This window comes from Malus sylvestris, chromosome 15 (genome assembly GCF_916048215.2).
Source record: "Malus sylvestris chromosome 15, drMalSylv7.2, whole genome shotgun sequence".
Taxonomy (NCBI): domain Eukaryota; kingdom Viridiplantae; phylum Streptophyta; class Magnoliopsida; order Rosales; family Rosaceae; genus Malus; species Malus sylvestris.
In genome coordinates this window covers 51,766,954-51,792,754 of record NC_062274.1, presented here as the reverse complement: position 1 = coordinate 51,792,754, position 25,801 = coordinate 51,766,954, and the positions used below count along the sequence as shown (strand labels likewise).

General features: G+C 37.1%; 4 protein-coding genes across 6 annotated transcripts; 3 read left to right on the top strand and 1 right to left on the bottom strand.

Moving 5' to 3' along the window:
* The first annotated feature begins 629 nt into the window (after nucleotides 1-629).
* On the top strand, nucleotides 630-3,947 carry LOC126603087 (proline-rich receptor-like protein kinase PERK14). The gene is made up of 8 exons (XM_050269839.1): nucleotides 630-873; nucleotides 1,087-1,194; nucleotides 1,579-2,091; nucleotides 2,402-2,565; nucleotides 2,824-2,891; nucleotides 3,016-3,136; nucleotides 3,587-3,739; nucleotides 3,851-3,947. Exons 1-8 carry the CDS (start codon nucleotides 630-632, stop codon nucleotides 3,908-3,910), a joined length of 1,431 nt encoding a protein of 476 aa, XP_050125796.1. The 3' UTR covers nucleotides 3,911-3,947.
* An 8,048-nt stretch (nucleotides 3,948-11,995) lies between these two features.
* LOC126604469 (signal recognition particle 14 kDa protein-like) lies at nucleotides 11,996-14,183 on the top strand. Its single transcript, XM_050271738.1, has 4 exons — nucleotides 11,996-12,150; nucleotides 12,551-12,644; nucleotides 12,745-12,854; nucleotides 13,818-14,183. The coding sequence occupies exons 1-4, from the start codon at nucleotides 12,148-12,150 to the stop codon at nucleotides 13,968-13,970; spliced, it is 360 nt and encodes a 119-aa protein (XP_050127695.1). The 5' UTR covers nucleotides 11,996-12,147; the 3' UTR covers nucleotides 13,971-14,183.
* Nucleotides 14,184-14,864: 681 nt separating this feature from the next.
* Nucleotides 14,865-18,493, bottom strand: LOC126604467 (uncharacterized). Of its 3 annotated transcripts, none has more exons than XM_050271729.1 (4): nucleotides 18,328-18,493; nucleotides 17,552-17,888; nucleotides 16,449-16,700; nucleotides 14,865-15,273 (listed from the first exon to the last, which is right to left on the bottom strand). In XM_050271729.1, exons 2-4 carry the CDS (start codon nucleotides 17,819-17,821, stop codon nucleotides 15,001-15,003), a joined length of 795 nt encoding a protein of 264 aa, XP_050127686.1. In that variant the 5' UTR covers nucleotides 17,822-17,888; nucleotides 18,328-18,493; the 3' UTR covers nucleotides 14,865-15,000. The 3 variants fall into 3 exon arrangements, with proteins under 3 accessions (XP_050127686.1, XP_050127687.1, XP_050127688.1); XM_050271730.1 differs by having other exon boundaries at nucleotides 17,552-17,880; nucleotides 18,328-18,488; XM_050271731.1 differs by having other exon boundaries at nucleotides 17,552-17,875; nucleotides 18,328-18,488.
* A 509-nt stretch (nucleotides 18,494-19,002) lies between these two features.
* On the top strand, nucleotides 19,003-24,032 carry LOC126604758 (uncharacterized). Its single transcript, XM_050272065.1, has 14 exons — nucleotides 19,003-19,150; nucleotides 19,739-19,816; nucleotides 19,899-20,253; nucleotides 20,368-20,554; nucleotides 20,800-21,034; nucleotides 21,112-21,180; nucleotides 21,684-21,785; nucleotides 22,042-22,082; nucleotides 22,278-22,411; nucleotides 22,872-22,935; nucleotides 23,105-23,201; nucleotides 23,302-23,420; nucleotides 23,550-23,572; nucleotides 23,667-24,032. The coding sequence occupies exons 2-14, from the start codon at nucleotides 19,777-19,779 to the stop codon at nucleotides 23,743-23,745; spliced, it is 1,545 nt and encodes a 514-aa protein (XP_050128022.1). The 5' UTR covers nucleotides 19,003-19,150; nucleotides 19,739-19,776; the 3' UTR covers nucleotides 23,746-24,032.
* The last annotated feature ends 1,769 nt before the right edge of the window (nucleotides 24,033-25,801 follow it).

The following is a 25,801-nucleotide window of genomic DNA, read 5'->3' as shown; positions in this document are numbered from 1 at the left end:
CAGTATTGTATTTGTAATGAATTGAGGGTGTATTATACACACTTTACGAGCAAGCAGTGAGATAAGTTCCAAACAGAACTCATGAAAAGAAAAAACCAACAGATCCTCTCCGGACACTTTTGGTGAGGATTCTGAATATTAGTAAATCGTATCAGTTTATTATACATCATGCGATCAATTTTTCTCATATATGTTTTTGTTTAATTTTAAATAATTTATAGTCGCACGATGTACGATAAACGAATACGATTCATGGACCCTGAGATCCTCACAAAAAGGATCCGACAAAGATCCGACAAGGATCCAGATTCAAGAAAAAACAAAGAGAGCCAGCCAGCATTATTACAAGAAGAAAATAGTTAAGGCCAAGAAAAATATTCCTTTCTTTCAAAAATGAAAAAAATTTAGAAGCTGATGCTGATAGCCTCATCATTGCCAACGATAATAACTAACGAATAACTGACGTCAACCATTTCCTTGGTCGGCTTGGTCTTCTTGTCAATGACGAAATCATCCAAGTCCGGCAAACAAACCCCATATATATCAGACGATAAACAGATTTAGAGCAACACTAAAACCCCCTCTGCTGATCACAAGCAAAAGCTCTCCCTAAACAGTAGCTAAACACAATGAAAAGAGAAAGGGAGATGACTGGTTTGCAGTTGCAGTCATCCCAAAGAGAGGCCGTGATAGTGGCTGTCGATGCAAATAGGACTAAAGGAAGCATGGAAGCCGTGGAATGGGCTCTCAAGCATGTCGTTAAACCTGGTGACATCTTCCTTGTTTTAGGAGTTTTCACTATTGATCACCATGTCAAGAAGAACTCTTGCTTTCCGTTTAAGTTGCTCATGGGTTTCGGCATCTCTGGAATACGTAAGTTTCTTTTTTCTCGACAGATATTTTAATTAATCTAATCACAATTACAGTGGGGGGATTTGAAACTTGGCGACGCCGAGGTGTGCTTCGTGTATATCTGCTTCGTGTGTGTGTGTGTGTATATATATATATATATCTAATATACGTGTTGGTTTCTTTGCTTCTTACTACTATATATATGCCTAATATATACCAGTTTATGTTCCGCAGGGGAGAGAATAGAATCCGTTGACCACGAGGAAGTGGATCCTGTCGAGCTTGGAGAAGAATTCGAGCGAAAAAGAGGACAATACCAGAGTAGCTTCCAGCCTTTATATCGTCAGTGCTCGAAGAATGGGGTAGCTGTTTTTTCTTATTATTTATCTTTTTATATTTCAGTTTTGGCAAGTGTTATGAATATGTGTTACCATGCTAAAAAACTGTGGTGTAATATATATATATATATATATATATATATGCAGGTGAGGTTGGTGCTTAAACTTGCAGCCGGGTTTTGTCCGGCGAGACTGACAATTAAGGAATCACATAACCTCAATACACGTTGGATCGTATTAGACGGGTATGCCATAGGATTCTCTATAGTACCCCGGTATTCTTCTCTTCTCCCTCTATTTTTCTTTTAACTTTTTTTGTGTTCGGTTGTCAGTCACTTTAAGAAATGGAAAGTTTTTCTACGTGGACATGTGACGTGCAATGTTGCAGTGGTAAAGGAAAAATATTTTGCTAGCTTGATGCTATCGAATGATACACAGCTTGCTGAGATTTGTCCGATCAAGCCAAATTATGATTCAGCAGATCCCGAAGAGCATCTTGGGGAAGAGAATAGTAAAGATTTCAATGCTTGCGAGTTGAGAAATAAATCTGCACCCGCGCCATATCCTCAGAATCCTTGTTGCTATCCTCTATCTTGGAGAAATGGTTTTCCTCGAGTGTTTTCTTACAATGAACTTGAAGTGATAACCAATGGCTTTGCTGATGATAACATTTTAGCAGTTGTGAATGGCATAACAGTTCATCAGGGAATATTACAAGAAACCCCTGTTTTAGTAAAGTCTTTAAAGACAACAAACAAAGGCTTCTGGTCAGTCCTAGAGATCCTATCCCGGGTGTGCCACCGCAACATCTTGAATCTTGTTGGGTACTGCAGCACAGGCACTTCTGCATTCTTGCTTTTCGACTTACCTTGTTTGGGTACCGTTGGAATAAACTTGCAATGTAAGAACGACTACTTCTCTAACTGATGCATCCTATTTTTCAAAAGTCTTGGTTTACAAGAACTTTAGTAGCTAGTTTTGACGTCAATGAACTCAAAACACACGCACATGCGCACACATGTATTCCTTACCGATTATTCATCTTATCATAGTTGATTGGTAAATCGATATCCCTTCTATTATGAGCTGCATGATGTTCTTCTTTTTTTTCTTTTTTTCTTTTTTGTTTCGGACTTCCAAAACAGACTACATTGTTTTCAGTTTTGTTCTTGCACAGAATAGAATTCAAACTGAGCTCTATTAGTTTGTAGGGGATGAGTTGGCCGAGAAACTGGATTGGAGAATGAGGTGGTCTATCGCTCTAGAAATAGGTGGAAGCTTGCGCTATCTCCATGAGGAGTGTGTTGATGGACCTATTGTTCACAAAAATGTTTGTGCTTCCAGCGTTGCTCTTTCTCATGGTTACTCCGCAATGGTAAGTACATCCTGATACTTCATATGCATAAGGGAACAGAAACATGGTCAAAAGTTATGAGCCAATATAACAAAAGAAAAAATGGAAGTTCGATAGACTTTTTACAACGAATTCAACTTTGTTGATCTCTTAAATATGGTTTTGCAATAATTACAAAATTGGATGAGTAGTCTAGCACACAACTGAGTTTCTTACTCATCATGCTCTTCGACTTATTGCCTATACCTGAATACTTGGTTTTGACTGATGTTCTTCAAGCTCTGCAACTTCGCATATGCTGAGTGGCTTAAGGGTGACATTCCCCCAACTAAAGATTTGATATCCAAGTAAGAGAACTTCGTAATTCTCTTATATATATCTTGCATAAGCATTTAATTTAATAGGAAATAATTGTAAAGAACATGTTTTAAACCATATTCTTATATACTGCTGATTGATACTTTAAATTAGATACGACAAGCTCCATTTTGGCGACGTACATGATTATGGGAAATTCCTACTGGAGCTTATTACTGGAAAGTGTGTAAGTCCTGTTCACGACCAAGGGAAGGACCAGTCCATGATTGAACGGGTAAGATCTCTCGTATGTCCAACCAAAATCCGGTGATTCTAGCTCAAATGTGACTGGAAAACTTCAAGTACAATTGCTTCTTTTAACTGGAATTGCATCTTCAGAACTGTATTCTGTAACATGTTTCTCATTTGACAGTAAACTCTGAAGCAGGCTATTAATTGGCAAGGATGTAGATTTTTTTTTTTTTTTTAACAAACGATATTATTACTATTAAGAGGAAGGAGGTGGGCTTAGCCTCACAATGGGCTAGCAATAATATGATTCAAACTCGTCTTTGGCGAGAATTGAACCTAAGACTTCTCACTTACAAGTGAAAAGGAATACCACTGGAGCATAGTACTAAGTGGCAGAAAGGACGTAGATTTAACCGTTAAGAAAAACGATAGTCTTTTTCTTTTGGTTATGACGTGGAAATTTGCAAGCCTGACGAATGATTTTTCACAACAGGCACTGTCACTTCTAGAAAATGGTGAGTTTGGCAAACTGAAGGACTCCAGACTTAGGGAAATTGCTGGTGATGCTAGGATGGTCCGGAATATGGCTCACGCAGCATTGCGCTGCCTAAAAGTTGATTCAGATCACAAACTTACTATAAGTGAGGTAATTAGGTGTCTTCTTAATTAACTGAATCAAATGCTGTCCTAATTTTATTATCAAATGCTGTTCTATTTCTATACACTGCTAGTGCATAATTTGTGGAATTTTTCACAGGCCGTAGCCATTGTTCGAGGTGATGAACTTGCGATCTTCAACCACGGAAAATTGAAATAATTCAACGAGATTAATAATTTATCTCGTACAAAGTTAAACAATAATGAGTCTATGATGTATGATAACATGGCTAGTTAAACGCATTCTATTGATTGCTTAGCTAGCAACTTTGTAATGATCTTTTAAATAATAGCACTGTTCTTCAATATTGTTTATAACTGTTTCTTTTTAGTTTTTGAAAAGTTTTTATATCGTATTTTAAAAAGGGAACTTTAACCAAAAGCTCCCCGTACGATTTACTTTAACGAAAAACCACATTTTTACACTAAAAAGTCAATCATGTTACTATTCATTTTACCCTTTATATTGATGTCATGGTCTAAAATATCCATAATATCCCGATATTTCCATCGAAATTTCCGTATTTTTGGATTACCGATATTTCCGATATCATCGATATTTTAGACCTTGCAGTCACTCATGTATCTTACCATGCAATGTATAAAGTGTAAAATATTGTACTAATTCATTATATATAAATGATTATGGTATGTTTAAACTTCTTTCATTAATTACTACATCTTTTTTACACTCACAATGTTTGTCAGCTCGCTATATAATCAGCTTAAATCAGTTATATCTATCATGCAATACATTTCCTTCCAATTTTTTTGTAATAAACTAATAGATAATTGACTAAATAAACATCTTGCAAAGTTTCAATAAAAATTTCCAAGTTTTTCTTACAATTTCTAAGGTTTTTATTCAATTTTTATCAATATCGATAATATCCCGATATTTTCATCGAAATTTTCGTGTTTTTAGATTATCAATATTTCCGATATCATCGATATTTTATACCTTGATTGATGCTTCTTCTCGACATTAACCTGTGTTGGTACTTACCTAGCGAAAAAAATCGTTGTAGGATAGCTTGCAATCACGAACGCTTCTTGCAAACACTCACTGACACGAACCTTAAGACAACTTTTGTGTACTTCTCTCGAACGTTAGCTAGTAAAGCCGCCACTGCAACAACGATTTCGCCAGTTACAAGGCAATGGGACTAGATATAGGTTCTGATGGTTTAACTGGAAGGTCATGTTCAACAATAAATGTCTTGCGGAAAAGAAGCTTGCACCCTCAACCTACTATGGCCTTTTTCTACTCCATTGACCAAAAAAGAGCATTAATATATAGCCCAGGGCTCTACGCATGCTTAAACATTTAATATAAATGGCTATAAAAAAGTACTAAACTAGCAAAATCTTAATATGGTAACTGAATTTGATACATCAGCAGATTGTAGATTTCTTATTTTTAATCTAGAAGAAGTTGGAAGGCCTTCAAACCGGATCAGAATTCAGAACCCCTAAATTTATGAAAACTCGAAAACCCTAAAATAAAAGGAAACCTGTCGAGTGTTAAGGAGGATACAGAAACCTTATGATAAAGTTTGTTTGTTTGGATGATTTTGGTTATAGTTTGAATCGGTTTCTTAGCAGAGAATGGAGAGGACTTGGAGATGTGATTGACTGCTTGATTGGCCGTGTAAAATGCAGCAGCTCAAATTTCATTAAGTAAGGGAAAATGTAGTAAGGTATGGTGCATTGCCATGACCCATACTTGTGTAAAAAGGTGATTGACAAGAGACTTAACAACCATTTTAACTTTACTACCCCAAATTGAATCCTAGCCCTTCATTTGGATTTAAATGATCAATATGGAGTGTACACTTGTCACTCACACATTCATTTAAACAAAAAACTATCCGTTGGAGGCTTTAACCCTTTCTTCTTCTTTCCTCTTTGATGCAGACCGAAACCATGCTTGGGAGCTCCTTGCTACCTTTGATCCTTCGACTTCAGAAGCTGTTTAGCTTCCAACACTCCCTTCTAAACTGCTTCTGGGAGTCATTCCAAACAATCCCCTCAGTTAATTGAATCTCTCCTTCGATAATGCTTTTGTGAAAATGTCTGCGATCTAATCTTTTGTGCTGCAATAGATTAATTTGATTATGTTGTCCTGTAATGCTTCTCTGATGAAATACTGGATTTTTGGTCATGGCGATTGCAGAGGTGTTGTCACACAGTAGTGGTGTGGCATCAACCTGCAGCTCCCCGAAGTTTTAAAGTATGAACCTTAGCCAAATAGCTTGAGCTGTAGCTTCTGATGCACTCACATACTCTGCCTCGGCTGTGGACAGTGCAACACTTTGTTGCTTCACCGAGGCCCACAAGAAAACCCCTCAACCAAAGGTGAAAGCATAGCTCAATGTGCTTCTGCTATCATATTCACTGTCACCCCAGTCACTGTCACAAAATCCAATTAGGATAGTTGACTTCCCTATTTCATACTTGATGCCATAATCAAGTGTTCCTTGCACATATCTTAGAACTCTCTTTGTTGTCCCCATGTGTATCTTGCTAGGATTATGCATAAACCTAGAAAGTAGGCTTGTTGAGAACATTAGATCCGGCCTTGTTGCTGTTAGGTACAATAGACTGCCAACAATGATTTTGTAGAGACTAGCATCTGCATGTTCACCTCCATCATCCTTCTTAAACTTCTCATTTGCAATTAGGGGTGTAAAGACTGGTTTGCAACCCTTCAAACCAAACCTTTCAAGTAAGGTTTCAGCATACTTCCTTTCTGCAATCCCATTCTGTTGTGGTGAATATGCCACTGTGAGTTGCTTCTCCAATCCCACATCTTCACAAAATACATTGAACTCATGTGAGCTGTACTCACATCCCCTATCACTTCTCAATCTTTTGATTTGGTATCCATTTTGCAATTCCACTATTGCCTTGAACTTTTTGAATATTGTGAATACCTCAGACTTAAACCTCATGAAATACACCCAACATATCCGTGAGTAGTCATCAATGAAGATTAGGAAATACCTATTTCCACTTACTGTTGTTGTTTGCATTGGTCCACACACATCCGTTTGAATCAATTCAAGTGGCTTTGTTGCCCTCCAAGCTTTTCCAGCTTCAAATAGATCTCTGTGATGTTTTCCAAACATACACCCTTCACAGGTTTCACTGCATTGATCCATATTTGGTATCCTTTGCACTATTTCATGCTTTTGCAGATTTTCTAGACTTGTCATGTTTAAGTGACCAAGCCTCTTATGTCATAGCTTCATAGAACCTGTCACACTTGTTTTCCTTACCACTTCCTCTAGGTAATTCAACATAAGTGGAAAGCTTCTGTTTTTCACTTTCACTCTAGTCACTAGATTTGATAGGGACCTGTCATCATAGATCTCGACCACAGTTCCCCCAAAGAGTATGAAATGCTTCATCATTTGACCCATGCTAAGTAGATTTTCATCCAATCCAAGCACTAACATCACTTCCCTTATGCATCTTCTTCCTTTCTTGGTGTTAATGACCAGAGTTCCTCTTCCAGTGGCTTTAACAATGTTTCCATCTCCCATTTTCACTTTTCCAGTGAGGTTTGTGTCAAGGTCAATGAGTAATGACTCATGTACAGTCATATGGTTGCTGCAGCCACTGTCAATGTACTATACTTCATTGTTTTTCTCCATTTTTGTACTGAAAGCACATAACACATTTGCTTCTTCTTCCACTTGATTTGTACAGTTCACTTGCTGCACATTCTTTGATCTGCAATCCCTCATGATGTGCCCGAACTTGTTACATTTTTGACATTTAGGTTTGTCCTTGAACTAACACTCCCCAAGATGAAATTTGTCACAGTGCTTGAATTGTTGTTTGGTTCTTGGACCTTCATTTGAGTTGCTACCTTAGTTAGGTCTAGAGTTTGATACCCCTTTCCTTCCCATTTCTTGTTCTTGCCCTTCCACTATGGTTTATGTTTGCTTGCATTGGCTTGACTACTAGATCCAATAAAGAGTGATTGAAATGCTTTCTTAGTGGTAAAATATGCATGCCTCTCGAGCCTTTGGTCAAAAGCTCTTAAGGATGCCACCACATCTTGCACACTAAGAGTTTCAATGTCTTTGGCTTCTTCAATAACACTCACTATTGAATCATAGGGCTTAGTCAAACTGATCAACAGTTTCTGGACAACTCTCTCATTTGGTAGTTCCTCACCATGTGTTTTCATCTTATTTACAACATCAAATAGCCTAGTAACGTAATCTTTCAACAGCTCATTTTCCCTCATTCTTGTATACTCGAAATCTCTCCTAAGGGATTGAAGTTTTACCTTTCTGACTTTGGTGTCTCCTTTTTACTCTTGCTGTAAAACTTCCCAAGCTCCCTTTGCAGTTTCTTCGTTTGCTATCCTCTGGAAAATGGTGTCTGAGACAGCACCTTGGATGATCCAAGTGCTCTAGCATCCTCTATCCAGTTCTGCTTCAGTGTTTTGAGCTGTGTTTCTGTGAGGTCCTCCTCTAGAGCATCGACCTCCATCTCAGGTAGTTCATACCCGTGTTGAACTATATCCCATATATCATAGGACTTGAAAATGGTTGTCATTTTTATTCTCCAAAAATCATAGTTCTCCCCATCAAAGACTGGAGTTTTTAGCTCATCGCTACTGCTTGATCCCTTCATTTGTAGGGTTGTTTGTTGGTTGTTGTTGTTGAGGACACTACGTAGGTGCTCCTAAAGATCTCAACTTGCACAAATTACGCCCAAAAAGTTGTAAGATAAGAAATTGAGCTCCGAGGCCATGATAAAGTTTGTTTGTTTGTTTGGATGATTTTGGTTATAGTCTGAATCGATTTCTTAGCAGAGAATGGAGATGACTTGGAGATGTGATTGACTGCTTGATTGGTTGTGTAAAATGCAGTAGCTTAGATTTCATTAAGTAAGGGAAAATGTAGTAGGGTATGGTGCATTGCCATGACCCATACTTGTGTAAAAAGGTGATTGACAAGAGGCTTAACAACCATTTTAACTTTTCTATCCCATATTAAATCCTAGCCCTTCATTTGGGTTTTAAATGATCTAATCTAGAGTGTACACTTGTCACTCACACACTCACACATTCATTTAAACAAGAAACTAGCCATTAGAGGCTTTAACCCTTTCTTCTTCTTTCCTCTTTGATGCAGACCAAAACCATGCTCGGGAGCTCCTTGCTGCCTTTGATCCTTCGACTTTAGAAGTTGTTTAGCTTCCAACACCCTAAAACAGATTAGTTATATCAAACCGAAAGGATGGAAAACAAGGTATACCTTTGAGTCTGTTAGGTTCGGTGATTGGCGCAAGAAAGAGGTTGCACTTGCAGAGGTCGGCGGAGGGGGTTCGTGGCCTTGGGTTCTGTCCCTTCTGGGTATATTTGACGAACTAGCATACAGAGTGGTGAAGTTAGTCAGTGGAGGAGAGCAGTGGAGAGAGTGGCAGATGGAGTTTTTTCCCGACGAAGAAACCGGCGAGATGGAGACTTTCTCAAGTTTTGTGCGGGAGAGAGAGAGTGACAATTACTATGGAAGATCACCCAAAAAAAAACACACACACACACACATTAATAAGGAACTAAACTATTAACATATTACATAGGGTCCATAAAGTAGACAGACAGTCACATCGTAAATAATATTTACCAAAACAATTTTATTATTGCCACTTAGTACTAAGCTTTGGTAGTATTTTTCTTCAATTGGAAGTGACAAGTATTAGGTTTGAATCTCGTGGATGGCAAATTCGATACCAAATTAGGCTGCTCATTGTGTGGCTTAATTGAACTCCCCCTCCTTTAGTGTAAAAATATCAATGTACTAAAAAAACAACTTTATTATTCACAGATGTCAAACATAAGATCTATTACTTACAAATGAATATTAGTGAGGAGTTCATCCAATAACAGAAGCCAGAAGAATTTATCCAAACAGTTAAGATGGATATTAACTCTATGTTACGACTGGATGAAATACTGTTTTTGTTTTTACCAAAGCCTGAGGTATCCCATGTTGGGTTTTCAGGTATATTATTAGGATAAATATAATTCAAATAATTAAATACATAACAGTAAATATAATAGATAACATACGGTTTATTATCCCAATTATATATCTGGTTGATTATAATCAATAAAGCAACAAAGAAACATGACGAAAAATACTACTTACAAAATTCTTTAGCCATGCGTGTGCCACTTTGTAAGATCATCATTGTGTTTGTGTTCTTCCTCTTCATGGTTGATCATGTTAAGCTCCTCAAGTGTTAAGCCTCTAGGAGTATACACATTGATACACCATTGACGAATGATGGAGTGAGAGATTCAATTGTACTAGCAGAATCACTCACTTGGAACAATTAGGTTGGGCGGTAAACTATAGGGACTTTTCGGCTGGGGTTCCTTTTCTCTTTTCTATGAGGGAAAAATCTTTGCATCGGGGCTTATGAGAGAACACATGAGACTTGTACTTGCCGCACCCTATTAGGGTTTTGACGCCAAAGGCCTTTCCTTGCGTCAGGCACATTTTCATTTGGTCACTTGGGCTTATGACTTTGACCCTTAGCTTTACTTTTAATTAAAATATTGTCCAATAGGCCCAAAAAATTAATACAATATAATTAACAATTAATTATATCTTATCATTATACATGTAACGTCATTAGTACTATCAAAGGCATGTGACCTCTTAGATTCTAACTGAAGCTGGCATTGAAATAAATAAATAACAAGCCATAAGTGGCACCTAACAACATGTCATGGGTAACCGGATCAGATAGAAGTATTCCTGATATAATCATGACACATTTCGAACCTTGATTATAGTTACAATCCAATTCGGTTCTTCCATCATCCATATCCCGATCAAGATTTATGTGAGGATTCACGTTAAATCATATATGGATATCTATAATCACTTTGATGCATCTCATGTTGAAACAGTTCTTGCAAATATAGCTTGATCAACAAGTGCTTCGATCGAAAATTTCTGATATGGATATTCAAGTGGCTTCGAGGGATATCTCCTTCTATTGAACAACAACCAGAAGGTAATAGATTCATTATTTCGCATTCATGCATCTCATAGTCATACATATGAACTCAAGTATCACACTATCGGCCCCTACGAAGTAGTGACGGCTTTAAGGTGAAATCAAAATTCATAACTATAAGCACAAGATACTAATGATACCTCAGATCTGAGAACTATTTGCATTATATAGCCTGAAGTTTTGTAACGTTTGACATGTGGTAAGCATCCATACATTTATGCTTCTTGGGTAGTTAGTATTCAATGAACTTGTTCAACAGACAAGCACCTATATATCCACCAAGTGTCCAACATGCGTATCACGATATCATGCTAACCTTAATGTGATGTACACCGACCTTTTAGGATAGTCAACGGCCAGTTAACTCTCCAAATGGCTAGTAACTTTGTTTAAGGATTAAGAGACAATGGAATACAAGTCTTTTTGCCCTAACCGTCGTTTAGAACATTGCTTCCATATCTTAAACCCTATAGACTCATTCATAGTATATTGTCACCACAATATAAACCTAAAATCATGAACGAATAAAACTTACTCTATGATTAATTAATTAATTAATATGAAGTTGTTATATAATATCTAATATTGAGAAATTGGATTGTAAGGCACAACTCTCCAACACCTCACACCCTGAAAAGTAGGACTAATCCCCAGTGTGATTGAAAAGGCTAAAGGATTTCAACTCACTTTGGCCACAATAAAAAAATTATTTTCTTTGCTAATTGGTTTTCAAGTTTGACATAATAATTCTTGAGAAATTAAAATTATTATTCAATACAATAAGATAAAACCAATTTTTAAAATTAACCTTCTGATTTTATTGAACGGCTCTTAAGCAACCCCACAAAGTATCAAAAAAAAAACAGAAGGAAAACTAATGAAAATGATATGAAAACTTTGAGTTTTAACGATAAGAACAAAATAAAGGGCAAAGTGAATAGTACTATGATTGACTTTTTAGTGTAAAAATATGATTTTTCATTAGAATAAACAGTATCAGGAATTTTTCGTTAAAGTTCCTAAAATAAATTTAGAACATTGATGCTCAGATTTTGACTCAATTGAAGCTTTTTGGTCCGAAACCAGACCAGATGCTGGCCGAAGAAAATAAGTTTTGGGCCAAATAAAAGAGTAAATTTAGCGCGAGGGAAGCCCATTGCCTAAGTTTGTCGGTTTATTAAAAGCTGCCTTGCGGGGCTACACCTTTATATATACACAGCTCCTCACAACTCAGGCGCTTCTCCGATCGTTATATACACTTGACAGATTGATTTTCTAGGGTTTAAGCATCCCTCCCCCGATCGCATCGAAGTAATAAGAGGCTTTCTTCTCCGCAATCAAACAATGGTATCGTATCTTCAATTTCTCTCTCTCCTTCTCTTTCGCTTCGATTGTGTATAAATTCATGGATTCATCTACTCACATGGGTTTCCTTCAATTTTCTGGTTTTCTTTTGTTTGGATTCATCTACTCAAACAATTTGTTGTATGCTAATTGGGTTTTTTGTTGGTTCCTTCGTTTTAAATTAAATATTAATAAACTTGTTGATCCTAATCGAGTCAACGAACCCCATATGCAGAAACCATGATTTGTTTGTGAAATCTGTAAGAAGTGTATAATCTGATGGTGATGATTGTGCATTCCCTGCCTGCTGTTTTGTTTGGTTGATTCATTTTTTGTGTGGTTATGTCTTGTATTTTGACTGAAGAGATTATTCGGGATACGGTTTCTTTGTTCTTTGTTGTAGGTTCTTTTACAGCCGGATCCGTTTCTTAACGAACTTACTAGCATGTTCGAGAAAAGCACCGAGAAAGGTTCCGTTTGGGTTACCTTTAAACGATGTATGTGCACAAGTTTCCTTTTCTTTTTAGCGGGATTTGTGGATATTTGGGTTGTTTTATTGCAATGTGTTAAGTATTTTTCAATCTTGTGTGTATTCAGCATCCATGAAGTCTAAGGTGCAGAGGAATAAAATGAAAACTGCCGGTGAAGAAATTGATTACCGATGCCTTATTCGTGCAACACTTGGGAATAAGACAATTTCTACTTCGGTATGTATTTTTGCCCCTTGGTCGTACGTTTTCCACGTATTTCATGAAACATGAACCACAATTTGATTTAAAACCGAGACGAATTGCCTTTAGATTCCCATTGCGTGTGTGTGTGTGTCTAAGCCCTTGGGGGGTTTTAGTTTTGTTTTATTACCATAGTAAAACGTCCTATATTTATTTTTTCACAGCACGAAGCCTTAAACACACAAGTCCTCTGAAAATCAGTGTAATAGGTTCTTCGGCATCGGCAGGGAAATTATTTTTAGTAGCTAATGGTGGAAACGACTGTGAGCTATATGTTCTGAATTGTGAAGCATTTTCCGTGTGCTTGTTTTCCAGTAAAGCATTTTGATGCATCATTGTTGTCTTGCTGATTTTGCTTATTTTCCAGTAAAGCAATAGTTGAGTCCTGATGCTAAGAGTAAAACAAATGGTAAAAGCCATTCTAAACATGCAACACCATACCAATAGTGGTATAATTTTTTGTTAATTGCCTTAAGTGTCGGCTGTTAATTGCCTCCTTAAAGTGTTAATTACTCTTCCTACTACACAGAAAGCTGGGTCCTTAAAGTGCTAATTGGGTTATATATCCTTAACGCATTGACCGTTAATTGCTGTATTTTTGTAGTTATAAGCTGGGTTCTACTTAATTTGGTGAGAAGCATGATTTTGCTAAAATTAATCAAACATACAATCGTACGAAACTAAACACACATGCTAACTAAAGCATAAATTCAGAAGATGATAGTTCTTGATTTTGGGTTTATATGTTATTGTAATTGGCTAACGTTTTTTAATTGGAATTGGGAAGGTTGGTCCGAAGGAAAAAATTAATAAAACATACAATCGTACGAAACTAAACACACATGCTTACTAAAGCATAAATTCAGAAGACGATAGTTCTTGATTTTGGGTTTATATGTTATTGTAATTGGCTAACGTTTTTTAATTGGAATTGGGAAGGTTGGCCCGAAGGAACACCAGCGCTTCCAATCTTCATATGCAACTGTGCTAAAGGCTCACATGACAGCTTTAAAGAAGCGGGAGAGGAAGGAAAAGAAGAAGGCTGCAGAATCAGATAAGAAAGGTGGTGTAAAGAAACCCAAGAGAGTGTGAAGGAGTCCTTTTCTGTACAGCCCCGTGCGAAACTGGAATTAATTTTTTGCTTATGTTTCGATTTCAACTTTTTTTCGAGGATATAGAATCGGAAAAAAAGGAAAAAGAAAATTTCCCAATTTTTTGTGCTTATAGGAATTGAGCGCAAACTGTAATCTGCTGGATATGGTTCTCATGATTTTGGATGAATCAGAAGGAAGATTTTCGCAGATATATGATCTTTTGTTTTAATCTTGTTGGATGGTAGAGCAGATTGTGGCATGAAATTTCTACAATTTAGCCAAAAAATACACACATGATGGTTATAGCAGCTTATTTCAGGTTTTTGGTTTTTAATTTTCATTTTGTGCTACTTTTTTTAAACGTGTCTTCTTCGTATCTCTTATCCATCCCAGTGTGTTTGGAAGTGTTTAAAAATATGAAAAGCGCTTTTGATGGAAGTGCTTTTGGTAGCAGCTGAATCAGTGGACCACAATGTGGGGTTGCAGAGCTCGTCATTCATGGACGAGAGAATCTGGAAGGCGTCCTCTTCCCTTCTTTCGGACTCTGGTCGGTGACAAATGATTCAGAACAATGTTGTTACTTCAAACAAAATAGACAGCGAAATTTCATCTTCTTATTTCCTTACCGGCACCCAAACAGCAATGCGAGTTCAAATGGGAAGTCGTGGTGTTCATGAAGGAAACAGCTTTTTTCGTGTCGGTGATTTAAGAATGCAAGTTTTTGCGCTGAAATTGAAACATCTTGTGGGTTATTGGCAATAACCTGTACCGCTGCAATAACTTGCGTAAATCAAACAGTCGGACCTGATTTTCAAGCTTGATTGAACGACGACGGAGGAGAGTATGTTCAAAATCTTGCTGCATTGTATTATGAATGCTTGGTAAATGCAGGTTTTGCAGTAAGAGCTATAACTTCATTATTTTAGGATCTCAACTGTCAAAAGCTATAAACAGGAAAATGATTCAATCCTCCGGAATAAATGGGAAATGAAACGTCGAAGGAAAGGGTTTATACAATGTGAATTGGATTATTCATCGTCGTCATCATCTGAATCTGGTTCTAAATTAGATCTAAGAAGATTACGGTACTTTTCAGGCGTATCATATGCAGTTGGCGTAGTGAGAATGGCCTTCTCCAACCAGAACTTATCATATTCCTTCTTCTCAGTCAACGTGCGGAAGAAACTTCCCCACTTTTGCATTGCACGCGTCAAACGGATACTCTTGGACCCTGAAAACACAAACTTGATGTAGTCCTTTGCTAGCCGAGTAATCTCCTCACCGCTAATGATGTAAACATACTGCAAGAAAACCATTTGAGTTTGAAATGTAAATACATATTGGGCAAAAGAATTATCTTAGCTCTTGTTGCAAATATTAGAACTAATAGGCTTTGCACAGAAGCACTCCAGTCAGAAAAATAAAACAGCGTGACAAGGATTATTTTTGAACGCTGAAGACACCAATGCTCTAAATCCAACCCTATCCCACAAGTGATCCACCTCCTCACCCGCTAGCTCCTGCAAAAAAATCATCATATTCCTTTCCATCCACAACACCAAAAAACTTTCCATACAGCATATCATCCCTGCTCCATACCCTTCTTTCTCCCTCCGAAGAACATCTACCTCTCACACAATAAGGACTTGCATGAAAGGGAATATCCAAGCTCATTAGACTCCTAAATGATCTCTGCCATAAGGACAGAGCAATGACCAATAAAGCAGCAAACGATTACACATACACCTATGGAATCAAAGACGCCAAGATGACCATCTCTTCTAAACCGTATCACAAGTATTCATACTCCAACAACAACAACAACAAAGCCTTTTCCCACTAAGTGGGGTCGGCTCAAGATTAGTATCTTAAAAGGTACTAAAAACTTCCAAATGCATGAGAGGGAACCAGTAAAACATTTTATAAACAAGCCAACAACAAATTTATGAAAACACTCAACAATTCTGTTAACAGTCAGAGGACTAGACTAAAACACAACGTTGCATTGAAAGCAGTATCAAAATGAGACAATTTGTATGAGTGACAAAAAAAGGTTACAGAAGCTGTTTCCCCCACCTAACACTCTTCCTAAAGCTTCATTGTTTTCGCATTTCCCACCCTAAATCAACAAAAAAGAGGCGAAAGTGTAAAGGCCTTGAGAAATGTCTTTCCAAGGGAACAACTTGAACCTCTTTAACTAAATCATGTTATTCAAACCATCACGTTGAAGAAATTAAAGCACAAATTGTAATTGTTTTACTCGAATATTCAAACCATCATTGCTTCTTGAAAATCCTAAATAACCAAAAAGGTCGTACCCAGTGCACAAGGCTCCCGCATTACGCAGGGTCTGGGAGAGGTGAATGTCGGCTAGCCTTACCCCCATTTTATGAAAATCCTAAATCACCCTTTGCTAAAAAATCAGTTAGAAGAATATAATTTAGATCAAGAAACAGCAAGAGTGCAGGATTATTACCAGAAAAATAAAACCAACAGTTGCGAGAATCACTTGCAGTGTTTCATCCATGATTCCAGAAAAGCCTTCATCCTCTGATCCACCAGAGCCACCTAAACCATCACCACCACCGCTGCCGCCACCGCCACCTCTGCCCCCGCCCTTCTCTTCAAAGAATTCGTTCTTTTCAATCTGCTGACGTAGCACATCCTCTATTGACCCTTCCTTTTTGAAATTACCCATTGCTTTCTCAAGAGCCTTCCAGGAGGAACCCTGTTTGCATTAAGAAGTGTGCAGTACTGCTGTGAGAATATAGTGTCACTGGGGTGCATTTGCATGCTACAACTTGCAGAAGTTAAAACATGCCTTCTCTTTTATAATTAGGGCCCATATTTTCGTATATATGCCATAAAATAAATAACAATTCATCCCCCACGCCCACACACCAGTTACTCTATAAACTTGAGTTTATTTAGCAAAAAACGAAAAAAATCATGATAAATTCAGTAAAAATGCATATAAAGCACAATCTCAATCCCAAGGAAGAAACATTACAATGATGACCAAGAAGTATGAGAGGAAAATGTAAGATTTTTCTTTTTACTCATACCCCTAAATGAGCAAGGAGCAGACAAAAACTTGTGTGTCTGTGTCTGACCTAGTCAAGTATATATGTATGTTTACTTGAAGACTCAAAGGCGGTTGAATATAGAGAAACAATCAAGATTCATGCATCAAACTACTTGCAAATTTGAAGAATAAATGCCATCAATGCTCACTGAACTTAGAGTGTGTACCATCCGTCTTTGAACTTCAAAAGATCACGTTTATGATTTAATCCCATGAAGTAACTTAAGATCTACATGGCTAATCATGCACAAAACTACTTGCATTCAATGAGGCACCTGAAAGGCACAAAATTGACCCCAATCAGAAGAACACATTAATCTCTACAAGAAAGCACCGGAATCTCAAAAATTTAGGTGGGGCAGATCAGATGGTTCCTAGGGGACATTTGAACCAATATAAATATGGAAAGGCAGAAACTTTGAAGACAGTTAGTTAATCGCATGAAATTACCATTACATTTAAAGGAACACAGTCCAAGCATAAAGGTCTGTTACCTCATCACCACTTTCATTCTTTCCCTTGCCACCCAATAAGCAGACAGGTGCAGATCGGCAGTACTTCGATACGACCCCGCATTGCCGTTTCTTCAATACAGCCACGCATTGTTGCTGAATTCGACCATGAAGTTTTGGTTTCAATGAAGTTCCAAGGAGACATTTAGCACGGTTTGGAAGAAAATACGGGTTAGAAGAGAGACGGAGAGATTGAGATGAGTTCCTGAAATAGTTGCTAGGTTGACAGGATGTTATCTGAACGGTGTTCATCCTCGGAAAATAACCTCCGGGTGCCTTGTAACTCTCACATGAAGCTTCAAACACCTAAACTAACATTCTTCAAGTTTCATTGAACAATTAGCTTATATGAATTTATCGAAAAATTCGAAAACTAATTTAAGAACCGGATAGTATACCATGCCCAATTATATAATAACCAGAAACAATGCAACAAGACCAAGTAAAATTCAAAATATCCACTGCATTGTCCAATGCCCATTCTATCAACACAACCAAATATATGAGAAATAAATCCCAAATTATGAAAGAAAACCACAAAGGGTCCTAAAAATTCAGGGAAAGAAAAAGGTGGGTTTTATGGGTTCTGAAAATCCAAGCAAAAAAAATGGAAACACATGAATTCACCAAAAAGCAAGAAAATTTATTGAAAATTTTGAAGACTTTCAAATTACATTAAAAAACAGGAAAAAATCAGAGAGCAAAATTTATGACATTAATCGCTATGAACACAAAAAGCTGAGAGGAAGATATCGTACCTTGCTGCGTAGAGTTGTAAATTGTGGTAAGAGGAGGAACACAAAGGAGGAGAGGTCACTGCCTCCTTCCTTCTCAACCCTTCTTCTTCTGATGATGAAGCTTTTCGGGTCGCGGTTTGGATAATACGCGGGTTTAAGGGTTTTAGGATCTACGGTCGGTTGCGATGTAATTTCCACAGTCCGGCCCATTTAAAAGAATAAAAATATGGAAAAATTAACGAAAAGTTCAAAAAAAAATTAGTTTTAATTAAAAATGATAAATAAATGTGTAGTAAATAGTACCAGAAAAAGTTTAAAATGTAGTTTTTTGTTAAAAGTGAATAATAACATGAGTATTTCGTTAAAACTCTCTAAAAATATTTCTCTACCATTTCACAATTTTATTTATTTATTTATATTTAAATATAGGACATATCTCAAATTGATAACATACTAATCTTCTTTTTATGCAGCTCTGGTATCACATGAGACGGCAACGAATTTTTAGACCCGAGTCAAATGGTATGTAAAACCTGAGTCAATGGCCCTAAGAAATACAATGAAAGAGGACATTTGTGCGTTCTATTCTAAAAATGATAGTAACGCTCACCGCTTAAAAAAACAGTACACGCATTCCGGGCTACTAAGTAATAGTTTATGAGGGCCAAATAAAATTTGAAAGCCTAAAAGGAAAAGCCCAAATGTTTGCCACCCCACCCCCAGGCATGTAAGCTCAGTGCTCTCCTAAGACCCTCTCTGTATCTGTACGACTGTTCAACTGTGGGTTTGCTGGGTTTAGGTGTTTGGATTGGAATTGGTAGTCTCTTCCCAGCAGCAATAGCAGGTGAATTTCTGTTGTTCTATTTTCTTATTTTGTTTTCGTTAATGGAATATATATGTGTATATATATATCGATGTATAAACGCTATATATATGTATCGATGTATAAACCCTAGATGTTGAAGATGAATTAGGCGCCTTTTGGTTGCAGAAAAATGATGATAAAGTGGCGCTTTCGGGTTCTTAGCGTTTGGTTGATTTGTCAGTAGTTTTGGTGTTTTGTTTTTGATAGATTGAGCTAAATTAGAGGACAAGAACAATGTAGAGAGTAGCATCACATTCAGAAAGGAGATTTATTTAAGATTTGGGATTTATCCTTTTGGTTTTTATTCATTTGGGACAATTATATTTGTTTTCTTTATTACAAGCGATTTTACCACTCTAAGCTACACTAAGGGGCCGTGGGGTTTGGGGGTGGGGGAGTATTTGAATCAGCGCCACACTGGGTTGAAGAGGAAGATCCTAACTACCAAGGCAATCCATTGCTAGAAAATTATATTATTTAAGAAGGATTCTTCCATTGGCGTAAAAAGCCAAGATTGTTTGTATAAATCTAACCTGTAAACCACTTGTTCGAAACTTTCATCAACAGGGTAATCTCTCTTTGACATATACATCTATCAGCTTGCTATGGCAACTGCGGAACCTGCCCCGCTTTTGGATATCTTAGGTACTGAAATCATATGTTTCATTTAGTACTAGGTAGCTATCTGTGTCCTGTATGTCTTATTTTTCTTTCACCTCTATCCCAGTTCGAGGACCAGAAGGATTCTCACTCTGGAATGGGCCACCGTTTAGCAATGGGCAACCCGGTGTCAAGCTTGAAAACGTTTCCTGCTCGAGTACCAAATTCAGTGAAGATGGATCGACGCTCATGGTGATAAAATCTGATTCAGTGATTAGTATATATGACTGTACCAGCTACAGGGAGATCAGATCTTTCCAAATCCCAAATGTTCTTGCAGCTGCCTTGTCCCCACGTGGAACGTATCTTCAAACATTCCAAAAATTCTCAACACCGCAGGAGAAGAATGTCACCTTATGGAGGACGGACACTGGTGATTCCGTTTATCATCAACACCAAAAGAACATGACAAAAGCTACATGGTGTGGTGCTCATTGTTTTACATTGTCTAATAATTCATGTTATAGTATTAGATATATATGTCTTTTTGCTGTCATGTGAAATGTGTGTTAATTGTAAAATTCTATGCTCTTCAGGCCCTCAATTAAATTCAGCTTTGATGAAGCTGTTGCTTGTCGACTGGCGACAAATGAGATACAATTTTTTGATGTTGGGGATTTCTCTAAAGCATTTATAAATCGGCTAAGAGTTCCTGGAGTGGCTGCTCTTGAGCTTTCTAAGGCACCCGGCTCCCATGTGGCAGCTTTTGTTCCAGAATCCAAGGTAGAAGCTCATGCCCTTTGGTCGATAACTTCATTGTAGAGACTACTTTCAATTCAGAGTATTTAACTTTTTAGCATATCAAACATGGAAGGATGCAGTATCAAGAAACTGTGAAATTATGCAGTGTCTTCGATTTGTGACATTTGTCACATCAATGGACGCAATATCATTCATTTAGCAGCAGATATAGTCGCAATATCATTCACTTTTTGGTTCAGCTTTTAAGTTCAGCTTTCTTTATGTAGGGGATTCCTGCCAGTATCCAGATATTTGCTTGTGGAAAAGATCCACAGAGTCAACCTGTTGCTCGACGGAGTTTCTTCCGATGTTCAACAGTACAACTGAACTGGAACAATGGCTCAACTGGGCTTTTAGTTTTGGTGCAGTCAGATGTTGATAAAACCAATCAGAGTTACTATGGGGAATCAAAGCTCAATTACTTAACAACAGATGGGAGCCATGAAGGACTTGTACCTCTTCGTATGTTCCAACTTCAACAGTAAATTAAAATTAGTATTTAACTGCCTGCAGCCTAATTATCCTTAAATATTTGGCAGGTAAAGAAGGGCCTGTTCATGATGTTCAGTGGTCACATTCTGGATCAGAATTTGCCGTAGTTTATGGCTGTATCCTTTTATTTCCCTTTTAGTTGTCTCGAAGAGACAACTTAACAGGAAATTTATTGAAGAGTCAAAATGTTTAATACATATTGTTTGTGACGAAACTAAGCACGCTATTGAGTGTATAATGTCTATCAAAATTTTTAGCATATATTTATTCATAGGCATCTGCATGGGCACTCTAGTGATCAGAATATTGAGGTGAATTTCACTCTAGGGTTTAAATTATTCTTGATGGATCAACATTATCTGGACATGTTAGCAGATATTTTGAGTAGGGGCTCTACTTCTGCATCCCGTTTTCTGAAAAACATTTCATTCAACCTATACTGGTTATTTAGAATTATTTTAACAGCAAGAAGTTTTAGTGCCATATTTCCTTTTGTTCGGGTTTGAATGCTAATTTCTATGTGCATCTTTATTGTAATTTTGTTTATTATTTTCAGCTTACCAGTACTGTAATCTTTTTTTAAATGCTCAGAGTTTGTTTGTTCCTTCAACGGTATTAGTCATGCCTGCAAAAGCTACCGTGTTTGACAAGAAGTGCAATCCTCTTCTTGAGCTTGGAACAGGCCCATACAATACTATCCGATGGAATCCAAAGGGAAAATGTATCCTTGACAATTGTGACTTACTTCTTGAGAACATTAGTAATATGCTAGTTTTGAGTAAGTTCAGTAACTTGTAGACACATGGAAAACAACTAGCAAATGAAAGGGTGGAAAAGGTGACCAAGAACCTGGGAGCATGTCATAACTTAAGAGAATATAATAAGTAATGCGGTATAACGTAAGATAATTATATTTCTTTCTCAGAGGAGACAAAACTGAGAGTCTATATTTGTGGCCTTAATTATCTGGTTTGCAGTTCTGTGTTTGGCAGGCTTTGGTAACTTACCTGGTGATATGGTATGTTATTGATTTAGTACTGTTTGCTGTTTTGAACTTTTGAGATAGCAGTCCTCACCATATTTACATTTTATGCAAGAAATTCATCATATATTTTTACTGGTTTTCACCTTTTTCTGGCCTGCCAAAGATGATAAAGACATCATATGTTCATTATGATTTCTCAAGTCGATTTGTCTTTTGTTTACCGTACAGGCATTTTGGGACTATATAGATAAAAAACAGCTTGGGGCAACTAGAGCCGAACTGTCTGTGACAAGCGAATGGTCTCCAGATGGACGTTATTTCATGACTGCAACAACAGCTCCCAGACTACAAGTTGACAATGGGTAAGTTTACTGTTACGTGGATTTTTGGGGTTTGAAAGAGGGCCAAGTATACAGTACTGCATTTCATTGAACTGCACTAAAACAGTTGTACCATTTGCCTATCTAGAATTTTGCTAGTGTTTTAACAGATTATCAATTTCCAAGTTGTGATTATCATACCATAGTAACCATACTCTTCTATCTATGGGCACAAAATTTGTTCATCTTTATGTTATAGACTACCATCAGCTTCCCGACCCAAAAAAGAAGTCTATTCTAACATTTGTATCAATTTGAAATGTTTCATTTGAGAAAGTGGCTACGGCAGACTGAGAATATTTACTCATCTATTGCATATTATGTTGGTGGTGTGCGCACATTCTTTCATGCCTGTTCGATTGCATACTTAGTCTGCTGTTTCTACTTCAAAGAATCTTATTTACCAGTTAACCATTTCATATTCTTTTTCTCTGCATTGAAGGATTAAGATTTTCCACTACAACGGATCATTATTCTTCAAGAAGATGTTTGACAAGTTGTACCAGGTGAGTTTTGCACCCCACTGGGGATGAATTTTCCTACTTGGTCTATAAACTTGGTATCCTCAAGGAGGATCTAGCCTCCATTGGGGGTACTCTTAAAATACAACTCTGTTATTTTGCTCACACCTGACTGACCTTTTCTTTTCTTTCATGGCGCCAACTATTTGTTCAGGTTGATTGGAAACCGGAGTCACCAGACAGATTCGGTGACATTGCTGAACTTGTCAAGTCTATTGAGTCATTAAAAGTAGTAGAAACGAAACCTCAAGGTTGCTCTCGTGTAGAATTTTCAAACTTAGTTGATTGTGGAGTTGAATTTTTACCTGTAAGTTTTGTGGTTCACTGAAAAACTTGGATAAATTTTTTCAGGAGAAACGTCAAAAAATTCTCAAACTTCTGTAAAAGCTAGCACTAGCAACCCTCCTGCACAAAAGCCAGCTGCATATCGGCCCCCACACGCTAAGGCTGCCGCTGCTGTTCAGGCTCAGGTATACATGATTTGTATTGGTTTCTATCTGTCTAAATTTGTTTCAATCTGTATTGGTTTATTAATTTTTGTCATCATGAACCATTTGCTTGATGTGATGCTGATGGCTTCGATGATTTTTTACCGGCAGCTGTTTGGGGAGAGCCCTACGGAGTAAGTACTCACATAATTTTTCTTGTTTCCTCTTTCCTTAATGAATTGGACTTTCACATTCTCATGAAATGCTGTTCGTGCTAATTTAATGAAGGACCTTGAGCAAGAATGCGTTGCGAAACAAGAAGAAAAGGGAGAAGAAAAAGGCTGGTGAGGCTACCAGTGGCGCTTGATTGAACGCATGATATCTGACTGAGTGATTCATATCAAGCGTCCAACAGGATCAGTTTACAAAGAACTCGAGTTTTAGGCTTGACGGGGGGATTTTACAGTTACCATCCTTACTCGGATCCGAGTGTGGATTTGTTCCTTAAGAGGGATTTTTCGTTTGTTGCCCAAAAAATTCTGAGCTCGTCATAGAACATCTGCGAGTATGAGCATATGTGCTCATATATCATGTATTTTTGCTCAAATTGGATGAAAGAAAGGTGATTTTTTATGACATGTTCTGTTTTACCAAGTTTGTAACATTATGTTTCGTCACCTCCCAAGTAGAATATAACTTAGCATTTCGGGTCCAGCTTCAATATTACGTAGTAATAAAGTGCTATAACTATTTTAGCCGTTAGATTTTATTTCTATAATTGTTTAATATTTCTATTTTTAGTCTAAGCTGTTCATTTTTCATATCGCTCAATACCTAATATTGAAGAAAAATGCTACACTTTCTTAACTTGTTCTTGTATTACTATTAAAAAGACCAGAGAGTCCTTGCCACATTAACGAAGCCAACGCTTGCCCAACCTCAGGCTATCTCCAACCGAAGACTGGTGCCAGATGGCTCATTTTAGCCTTCTGACTCTGTAAGAAATTAATATTTTAATGAACAGTGCAGGGTCATATTTCTTATTATCTCCAACCAAGGGCCAAAATGCCATAGGGCTTGTTTTAGTTGTCACAAAAAAACCATATTCAACCGAGGGCCATAGGGCCAAACATAATTTATTATTTAAATTTAAAAACTACAACAGCTTAAATTAAATGAAATATAAATAAATATTTAAAATAAATTGTGAAAACACTTATTTCGTCGTAGTAATTGGCGCCACTTTCATGTCTACTTGCAACGGTTAACAGTTGTATGTTAAATTAATTTTTTAATTTAAGTGTCCAATTACTAGTACAACTTAGTTTGAGATAGTTACATGTATAAATGCACATTTACCGAGAATTGAGCAAGCAAACGCTTATAAAAAACATCCCCACATAAAACCAATCACCTTTCTGGGTCTTAATTAAATATTCTTTTTAAACTTTTGGCCCAAAAAAAAAAATTCAAAAATAATGGCTCTTGAAACGGTTTTAGGGTTATTTTCGACCATCTGGGCCTCTGGACCCTTTGGTTGGAGATGACCTCAATTGATGGAATAGGGTAAAATGGGCCCCAAAGAAAGTATAGACAGATCTAACCTCAGTTGACAGAAGGAAAGGGATCATCTCCAGATTCCTTCCTCCTAATCCATCAAGTTCGGGGATCCGGATCATTGAAATTTGATCCAACAACTACAAACAGATGCCCATTTTAAAAGTTATAATAATTTTAGTCGTTTAATCAAATTTCAATGGCCTGAATCTCCGAACTTGGTGGATTAAGAGAAAAAAATCCGAAGAGAATCTGTTTCAGAATTGGATAAACTGGGCCACAAAAGAAGAGAGCAAGGAGTAAAGTAAGACAGAACACAGAGTAAGATCCGTGGAGATTTTTTTTTTCCTGGAAAAAAAAAGAAAAAAAATTGTATTCATAACCTCAAAATAAGGACAGGGAGTCGGGGACAGCCCAATAAGATTTCAGAAAAAAAAAATTTATTCATAACCTCAAAATAAGAAGAAATTTTTAATTGTAACAGGAACACAAATGATACATTACGTGTTTTAATAGAAATGATGAGAACTTTTATTTTTTAAGTTATTCACTTTTTAACACACATATCCCACTATTTGTTTAGTGACATGCAATACATCATCCCGTGTACCGATCATACTGAGAAATCTCTCCAAAATAAGGACAGGGAGTCGGGGACAGCCCTACAAGATTAATCCACTGTTGGTGCAAGAGTAAATATTGGAATGTTGAATGAGAGGAAATAAAATGTTTGGGAGAATAGTACTTCGAAATTCACCAGGGTTTTTTCTCGTAAGACATTTTTTAGACTTATTCAACAAGGTTCCAAAAGATGTTAGACGCTAGTCATGTAGTGAGTTAGGGCCTAACGCCTAGTTAGACTTGGC